Source organism: Antedon bifida, chromosome 9 (assembly GCF_963402885.1).
Source record: "Antedon bifida chromosome 9, ecAntBifi1.1, whole genome shotgun sequence".
NCBI lineage: Eukaryota > Metazoa > Echinodermata > Crinoidea > Comatulida > Antedonidae > Antedon > Antedon bifida.
Window position 1 is genome coordinate 13,021,551 of NC_136234.1, and position 9,985 is coordinate 13,031,535.

Sequence of the window (9,985 nt, forward strand, 5' to 3'; positions counted from 1 at the left end):
CAAAATAAATCAACTTGATTTATAAAGTGCATAATACCTCTGATCTCTGTGCACTCAACGGAACCTCTCTCGTACAGTTTCTACACTCCTTAAGGATCACTTTGAGGCGAGTGGTCCTTAAGGAGGGTAGAATAAGTATCTAGTGGGAGCAGATACGTCGAATAAATAAGGCATTTCAAAATTTATTTTATTCATTTTTTTAGAGCTTAGTTAGCTTTTTGAGTTTAAAAACTATTATAAGAAGTCAACTCTCCCCTAACAAAAAACAAGAAGCTATCTCATACACACATAAAGAGTGAGGGCGTGTGGCGCAGTGTATTGGACGTTCGACTACTGATCGTGAGATTGAGGTTCGAATCCAACTCTCGCCGCATTGCCTGTATCCTTAAGCAAGATACTTTACTTACGCTTGCCTCTCTCTGTATAAATGGGAACCCGGTTAGATCAAGACACAACCTTGCATTATACTAGCTGCATTATAAGAGTATGTTTCCATGTGTAAAAAATGACTGGGGGAATAATGTTCAGCGCTTAGAGGTTTCATAACATTAGGCGCTATATAAATTCAGGATATTATTATATTATAATTTGTTGAAGAACCATGTGTCGCGGAATTGAACATCGTTTTTCTACATATTTAATAAATGTTATAAGTTGAATGGGAAAAGTATTTCATTTGTTTTATAACACCACCTACTGTTTTAAAGTAAACTTTTTTCCATTAATCTGCTGCTTCCATCTTCAATCAATGTTTACAACTAGGTATGTAGGCACAGAGTAGAACAGTTATAGAGACTGCAGTCTCCAGGCTTGTGTTGGACAGCACAGAACATTCTCAAAACCATTAATTATACCATGCATTAGAACTACAGTAGAACTCTATTAAGGGGACACCTTTGGAACCCAATAATGTGTTTTCCCTGAATAGTGTTGGCCATAGTGTTAAATGTATACTGCTCCTTATGTGTTTCATTGGAAGGTGTTTTCTTAAAAGGGGTGTCCCCTGAACAGAGGTTTCCCAAAGAAGGAGTTCTACATTAAACTGAAAAACACATGATAAAGTTAACCAATCAAATGACAAGAATACACTCTGGTGTAGAAATTTCCATATCCTTGCTCAGGTGTCTAACCATTACATTCATGGAAATCATTAGACAATACCTCTTAAGTAACACAATGGATTTACTAAAGACCACATCTTAAGATAAGGTGATAATTCTATTTAGTATATTGATCATAGATCCGTCCTTTTTTGAATGTGGATTTAATATTGCATGAAGGCTACTCACGCAACGCACATGAGGTGAAGGGCAGTGAGCATCATAGGTTAAATGATCAGGATCCAAGCCAATTAGCCTAAAGATCTTTTGACAATGCTTTGCCAAGTAATCCCTCTCTATTGTCCAGCTCTGTTTACTAGTAGTACATATTTTTTCTAGGCCTACATGTTCATGGCTCATATTACATCTTTGACACCCTCAAGGCCAAGTCTATTTTTTGCATACATCTTCTCAAGTGACACTGCAGTTTAGTAGTTCACATGCTTGCTTGCCAATTCCAGGGTTCTATGTTCAAACCTTAACTTTGACACAGTATCTTTATTTGTATACATCTCTGTTTTTACTACAAGTGACGCTGTAGTTCGGTGGTTAACATGCTTGCTTACCTATTCCAGGGTTCTATGTTCAAACCTTAACTTGACACAGTATCTTTATTTGCAAACATCTTCTCTGTTTTTACTACAAGTGACGCTGTAATTCGGTGGTTAACATGCTTGCTTACCTATTCCAGGGTTCTATGTTCAAACCTTAACTTTGACACAGTATCTTTATTTGCAAACATCTCTGTTTTTACTACAAGTGACGCTGTAATTCGGTGGTTAACATGCTTGCTTACCTATTCCAGGGTTCTATGTTCAAACCTTAACTTTGACACAGTATCTTTATTTGCATACACCTTCTCTCTTTTTACTACAAGTGACGCTGTAATTCGGTGGTTAACATGCTTGCTTGCTTACCTATTCCAGGTTTCTATGTTCAAACCTTAACTTTGACACAGTATCTTTCTGTTAGAAACCTAAGACATTTAGAGGATATATAAATACTGCATTGTTATTTGATTATTTAGGAAATATGTAAAATACCTCTCACCGCTCATTTAACTTATTCGTATGACAGAATTCAACTAGACCAAGTGGCAGGGCTGTGACTAGTCTGCTGCACTACTTGAGCCTCAAATGAGACTTGCTTTAGTTTATGTTTATTGGTTATCCATCCTTGCCAAGTTACTTGCTGTTGGATGTGTTGAAATAAAAATGATGTGTGAATTTTGTAACTTCTTTTAAAGGGTTCCACAATTGTTTGTTCAAACCATAATGTTTCTAACGTGCATGATAAAGAAATGGTTTAACAAACGTCTTTTGTAACGCTAGGTTCCATTACATCATGTGTTTCCAAAAGGAAGTATGTTTGAGAATGTCTTTCTTTCATTTCGGTTGTTATGCTACAAATTTCTTCTGGAGAATTCTTCGGAAGACAGTTGTAGCTTGGAAACACTTTAAGTGCATTCCTAAAGCTCTGTCTACGCTATCAAACTACAGTACTGTAGTTTGACAAAAAAGTGTAATGTGCCCAAATATGGTAGTGATATGCCCAAATTTATTAGTGATATAATGACACATCATCATGTCCATATATGGGCACATCACATTTTTTTGACATGTAAAGTTTGACAGAGCTTAAGTTTGAATATTCGTGCATGCAGTAAATATGAGATTTAGTCCAAGTTTATATTTGAATTTCTTTATTTTATTCTCTATCTTTTTCTAATCAGGGTGCCAACCGAAGTCAACCTTACCCAACGCCACCTTCAAATCAACAAGGCAGACGTTACCATAATTATTAGTTTGGTAAAGTATGGTGTCTAAAATTCAAATCATCCTAGCACTTGGAAGTTTCTTTGAATGTGGAATTATTTGGAACCTGGGTTCATTAGAAGTGCTTCTTTTGTAAATCTTGTAATTTAAGTGAAATTGATATAATGTTGTCCAAGATGTTGGAAATGAATTTAAATACATATTTCTAGGCATCACTCTTCCACTTGGCATAGAGAATTTTCTAATTTGCTTCTTTACTTTATGTCCAGTTTAAGTCGCATGAAAGAGCTTTAATTCTGTGGTACAGTTATATACCCACGATGTTGAAAGGAGCACCAATTTAATTAGATACTCTTAAGCACCACTCTTTCAAATGGAATAGATGATTTTCGGACATAATTTGCTTCTTTCTGCATGTCCAGTTGAAGTCGCACATAAAATTAAAGAGCTTTAATTCTTTTACCACATAAAAAGTGTGTGTACTCTATAAATTCAAAGATGTTAAAAAGAGCACCAACCTAATTCGACAGAGATTGTTAATCTTAAAAGTCAGTTTAACTTTTCAAATTATTTTTAGGCATCATTCTTCTATCTATGACATAGAAATAACATTTTCTGACGTCATGAGTTGCCTCTTTCTTTTAGGCATCACTTATACGATAAAGGTTTACATTCTTGTCGAGATTACTGTATTCTTCTGTGTAACTGCATGATTTTACTTGACTATTCTAGTTGTACAGAATGCTTCTATCTGCTTTAAGACACTTTTTTAAGAATTGTATGTTAAGATAAAGTATGTAATACACTATTTACCACTTGTTTGAAATTGACGTAATGAATGGAATCGAAAATGAATGTGTATTAATACTTTTTGAGTGGAGGTCTTGGACAGAGCTGTTAGTGGTCTTGTGAACGTGCAGACCATGGACTTACCAATTCACCATTCACTCGAGTCTCTGTACTGTATCTCCACACTGATTAGTATCGTAGGCAAATTCTGTAACAGAGAATTTGATTCTGATACTGGACAAATTAAAGCGTGGTTCCCACCAGCAACGCAACGTAACGCCACTTGCTATACGCAACGTCAGAAAATTCCTTTCCAATAATATCTGTGTGTCCCCCCCCCCCCCCCGCCTGCTTGAAATTAAGCGTGGTTCCCACTAGCGACGACGCAACGCAACCCAGCGACGTGTCGACGCAAATTGCTGTATTGCTTAATCAAAAGTGGGAACCGACGACGCATCAGTACTGCACATCGAACATTGAAGGTTTGATTTCACGCAGGAGGGGAAACCCAATTATTGAAAGGGCATTGTCTGAGGTTGCGTTACGTTACGTCGCTAGTGGGAACCACGCTTTAAAGATACAGTACCGTGAATGCGAATCACTGCCCACTTCACTTGTCCTGAGGCACGACATTTTATCTCTAATTGCCTCTCATCACCCAAAACTGGGTACAGGCATAATGTAGCGAGTAATCTTCCATCGATTTCATTACATTCTCGTCATATATGAGTGCAGTTGAGGAGTTACTCTATCATGGAGAAATTAGCTTAGGTTTATAATAACTAATTCCTCCTTGGTTTAAACTAACTCTATAATCTTTTTTATGATGGTACAATTTTTAAATTGTCCTAAAATGTAATAATGGTATTTATTTTAGAAATAATAATTTATCATATAGAAGTACTGTAATATTTCTAAATGATGTATTTATTTTTTTAATTCAATGCTTTATTGATATTTTATTATTATTCATTATTAGTTTCAGTTGTGTATCGGTTTTAATTGATCTAATTATTTGTTATTGATTACTTGTCACCAGTTTATTCCTGTTCATATGATGCGTTTGGCTAATAAAATTTTACGTGTAGGCCAAAGAATTTTATTCTCGGCTTTAAACTACATCAGTCTGTTTTTCTTTCTTTTTTTAATGGTTGAATACCATCTTTTTTATTCTTGCGTCGTCGAAAAACAATTTATTAAAATTACGTGTAGGCCTAAGAATTTTATTCTCGGCTTTAAACTACATCGGTCTGTGTTTCTTTTTGTATTTTTGAATCCCATTTTTTTTATTATTGCGTCGTCGAAAAACAATTTATTAAAATTACGTGTAGGCCTAAGAATGTTATTCTCGGCTTAAAACTACATCAGTCTGTGTTTTTTTTCGTATTTTTGAATCCCATTTTTTTTATTCGTGCGTCTTCGGAAAAACAATTGACATTTTCTTTTACCTTATGTTTTGGTTTCAATACGTCTTTAACATTACACATATTGAATTCGCTTCCGATGAAAAAAAAAATATCGATGTTTTTAATAATGTTTATCATCTGTCAATGATGGTTTTTCTGAGTTTTTATCTTCATTTTATTATAGCTTACAATACCGATGCTTTTAATTTTCGATTTAGTTTCATTTCAAAAGTTTAAATTTTGTTTTATCGTTTTCTCTGTTCTGAAATTATCACTGCTAATACATGTCTCTCTATTATGCTTTATTTAGAAAACTTTAAGATTTGATACGCCCTGATAAACATTGATAAAAATAACAACAACGGTTAAAAGAAATGAGTAAAACAGAAAGTTTAAATCGTTAATCATTTGTAATTATCTTTGAACAATATGTTTAATATAATTTGAGAAAACAGTAAGAAAGCTGCGGTTTAACCCCATTGTCTCTTCATCGGCACATCAAAGTGTAACCAACACATCAGTACTTATAATAAACGGAACGAAATCCAACCATATGATCGAAGATTATTTTTTAAATCAGTTTATTCTGAGATCCTGTATTACTACTATCGGCCTTGTTTGGTAGTGTGTATGCACATGTATATATATCGGCTAACGGAAGCGTCGTACAATAGGGTTATGACGATTCGTCTTAAGCCCTGTCGTGGGAATACGCTATAAGACATCATCCCCCCAAAACAGTCCGCTATTAATACATCCATTAATTTAAATCCGTGTTTTGTTTACGTTCTAAATATATCAAAAACAATTCCGTATATTGTTTACATTTGAACTAAAGCAATTATCAATTTGTTTTTTTTTCAATCGAATGCTTTGTCAAACATTATCACGAAAAATAAATATAATTTCGACCTTATTATAAATATGACTTAAATATGGACTTTTTGATAAATAATTAAACATCAGTACCTTTACTAAAAGTGTGTATGAATAAAACTACAGAGGACGCTATAGGCCTATTGTTCGTGTTGCCTTGATGGATAAAACGAAAATGTATAGGCTAATACAGTAGGCTAAATTAAAAATAAAAATTTAAAAATAACTTTAATACTTATCATAACACATCGAAAGTTTCTTAACTTCAACCATATTTTAAATGTTTGATATTAATAATGAAATTATTAAACAATTAATAATAATAATAATAATAATAATAATTAATAATGTGTGCATATTATAGTTAATAACACATTTAAAATACATACGGTAACGTTCCTTACAAAAAAAGATATGTTCAATAACTATACCAGTGACGAAAAACATTTAAATATGTCTGGTTTTCTTCGTAATTTGATAAAATTCGTTCTTTAATAATTAATGAACATATCAAAATTATTATTTTTTTATTGAAAATTAACGAAAAAACTGCCTTTATCCTCACATTCACATTTATTTCGAAAGGTTACAAATATTCAAATTATTAATTTACAAAATTAACCAAAGTATAAAGATATTAACTGTATGTTTCTGTTTTCAGTGCATTCCACAACTTATACCCGTATATTAGTTACGGTCACTCTAAAAAAAAATGCTACAAAGAAAATATTTTACAATGCTTTGGCCATACATACTAGGCCTACATTATTAGTACCATTACTACTCATTTCTGGGTGACAGTGCATTTATTACGCTTACGGTCATATTTTATTCGATGGTATGGATTATACCAAGAGGTATGGATTATACCAAGAGGTAGGCCTACGTTGTTATGCGGCGATTTCACATAACAGGGTTAGATTAGCCTATCAATAACTTTATACCGTTATACCTTTGACAGAAATAGCAATTATCGGCGGTCGATCATGTGGTTCATTGGTTGATTGAGTATGACAATAGTGAGTTAGTCTATTTGTAGTATTCAGAAACACTTGAAATAGTCAGGACAACTAGTTAAATTACCGTCAGATACCATTCATCTTGAGTGGCTACTAATACAAATTGTTCGATTGTTCCGCGGACAATGAGGTAACACCTGTGTTATTGATTCATCGGTGAAACAGCCTCCTGACAGTTTATAAGCTTATAAGCAAGTAACTGTCTTATTTAAAACCATAATGCTAATTTCTAACCTTATATATTATATGCTACCGTTTATTAGGGGTGAAAATATATAACAACGCATATAACGTCCCAATATTTTGATTGCGCGATATAGGCAAAGTATACCGAAGCCATTTTGACTGGCGAGTATAAAAATACTGTACAAAAAAGTATTAATTTATCTATTACTATTATATCACACGAAGACTTAACTCAATATCGATACAAGTATATATAACCGATTTAAACAAAAGCATTGGTCTAATCATGGTCCATGATCTAATAATATTAACATGTCAACGTACAAATGACAACCCCCTCCCCATCGTCGGTTGCATGACATAGGCAAAATACGTAGTCTAATGTACAAAAAGCATTAATCGATCGAACGAATATCGCACCAAAAAAACAAAATCGGTATCAAAAACGTTTTTAAAATTAGTTAAAGCCTACGAACTATTATATAACATCGATCAGGTGTTTAGCGTTTTTATTGCGAAGATGAGCCCGTTACAAAATCCGATGATTAGCTTGTCGACATTAACGAAGGTGTGAACGGTGACACTTTAAAGAATACCTGAATGATTGTGAAGAGTGTCCTTAATACGGGCCTAGGAACAATTAGGCATTTACCCATTAACGAGTTGGCATTCATTCAGTGACGTTTTCATCAAGGCCTGAAATCTATTGATTTTTGTAAACGGTTTGTTCTTATCTCTGATGACAACTGAATTGTCAAACTAAAACGTTTATTTAGATGTTTTTATTGAATGGTTTAGCTGAATTATTGACAGTGTGTATATACAATAATGATTTAGGTCCTATAGTAATGCATGTAAATAGCTGGCCTTATATCTGTCCAATGCTTAAGAATTCATGTTTTAATCATGCAAGGCGCGATTTTGAATCATTCCTTTATTTTGTTGACGTAAACGAAGCTATTATAAATTAATTATATTTTTCTTGATACATTCACTCATTCAGATAATTCGGATACAAGTACATATTATAAACATAACGTTAACACGGATTCCGGTCCAGTGACGGATAAAAAAATCGTGAAAAATACGTTGTGTTTAAGGAAGCGTTCACATTAACGATTCCGGATTCCGCACAAAACGTATGATGATAGAAAAATAACGTGGCACGAATACTTCTCCGACTACCAGATCGAATTCGAGCTCAATATGAACGTAACTTAACAGCAAACAAATATATTTATTTTTCGTTAATTTTCCCATTCTTTCGTTTCACATTATTTATTCCTATGCAGTATAGGCTATACTACTTTTTTGGCTTAGGAGTGGAAAGAGGAGCTTGAATCGTATATACGCCGAGCTTAATCGTATATACGCCGAGCCCGAATCGTATATACGCCGAGCCCGAATCGTATATACGCCGAGCCCGAATCGTATATACGCCGAGCCCGAATCGTATACGCCGAGCCCGAATCGTATATACGCCGAGCCCGAATCGTATATACGCCGAGCTTGAATCGTATATACGCCGAGCCCGATCTGGTCTATAGGTATTTGTGTAATAGGTTAGCCGTGTCAATCATAAATCGTACAAGTAAATGAATTATGAACAGACAGATGTATTGATATGCTGGTAGTATAGGCATATTAAACCAACGGGGGTTGTTAATTAACGATGACGGTAGGCCTACACATTTAAAATCGACAAAATAAAAACTTGAGGCTGAAATGTTTTTAGTATACGTTTTTATATACATTTTCAAAATTATGTTGTAAATTTAAAACATAAATAAAAAATAAATCTAGATCCAAATCTTATCTCTAGCATTGTTATTAGCTAAAATAACATACCAGTAAATAATTTAGGCCTATATAGCTTATAATAAAGTAAAGCAAATATCAATTTATGTACCGATACACGGGCAGTACCAAGTCTAGCGACGTTAAACATACTACAATATCGTGTCTGATGACAGAAATCTTCATCCCACGTGGGATACTGTACAATACCGTAGTGAGATTATTTAGAGGGTTAGGCTAAGTTAATAGTAGGAGCCTGTTACCGTCAGCGGACGCGATACAGCAGGGTGTTTAACGTCACTAGACTTGTTACCGTACAAGAATCGGCTGTCATTGCCTACAACAACATAACGCATAGGAATAAACAAGAGTTTAAAAAAAAATAATGATAATAAATTAATGACTAATTAATATAATTTCACCAGGTGTTTATGATATAATCTAGGATTAGGGACATAACGGATATGTTACTATTATCAACTTTAAATAGCACAAATACTAGGCTACTTAAACCAGTATCTTGGTCATAACCACAATGCTTGTCTGTCAACCGTTGTATAGACTCATCGTCTTTTCCTTGGCAGGCTTATGTCGTCTACACATATCAAGGTCCTTGTAATGTGTCCCGGAATACCGCTACGAATGTTAGATTTTCGATAATATACAATTTAAATAGGCCTAGCGCACACATCGACCACGGTTTACCCCCAGTTTCAGATATTATTTTTGCGAACGATTTTAGATTCAGCATTTTCTTATTGTTATTTTAAAATATATTTGAGCAAAAAATGTAATTAATAAATATATCATAGGGTAAGATATACAAAAGTACAAAAAAAGTCCATCATTGTACTTCTATGAAAAACGATTCATTTAAGCTTAAAATATACAAAAAAAGTACAATAAAATAAATTATTGAGCTGCTATAAAAAAGACAACATGATAACAAGAGAGATTTACAATCAATGTATAAATGTAGGCAATAAAAAAAATTATTAATAATATTAATAATCAAAGTACAAAAAATAGTACACAAT

The 9,985-nt window shown here is 33.6% G+C and overlaps 1 protein-coding gene across 1 annotated transcript in view; it reads left to right on the plus strand.

Moving 5' to 3' along the window:
* The window catches only part of LOC144852144 (5'-3' exoribonuclease 2-like), a 50,918-nt gene extending 46,135 nt beyond the window's left edge, over positions 1-4,783 (plus strand). The window contains exon 30 of the mRNA XM_078709883.1: positions 2,833-4,783. Coding sequence (XP_078566009.1) covers positions 2,833-2,904 — 72 coding nt within the window. The 3' untranslated portion in view covers positions 2,905-4,783. The remainder of the gene's footprint in view (positions 1-2,832) is intronic.
* Positions 4,784-9,985: the final 5,202 nt, after the last annotated feature.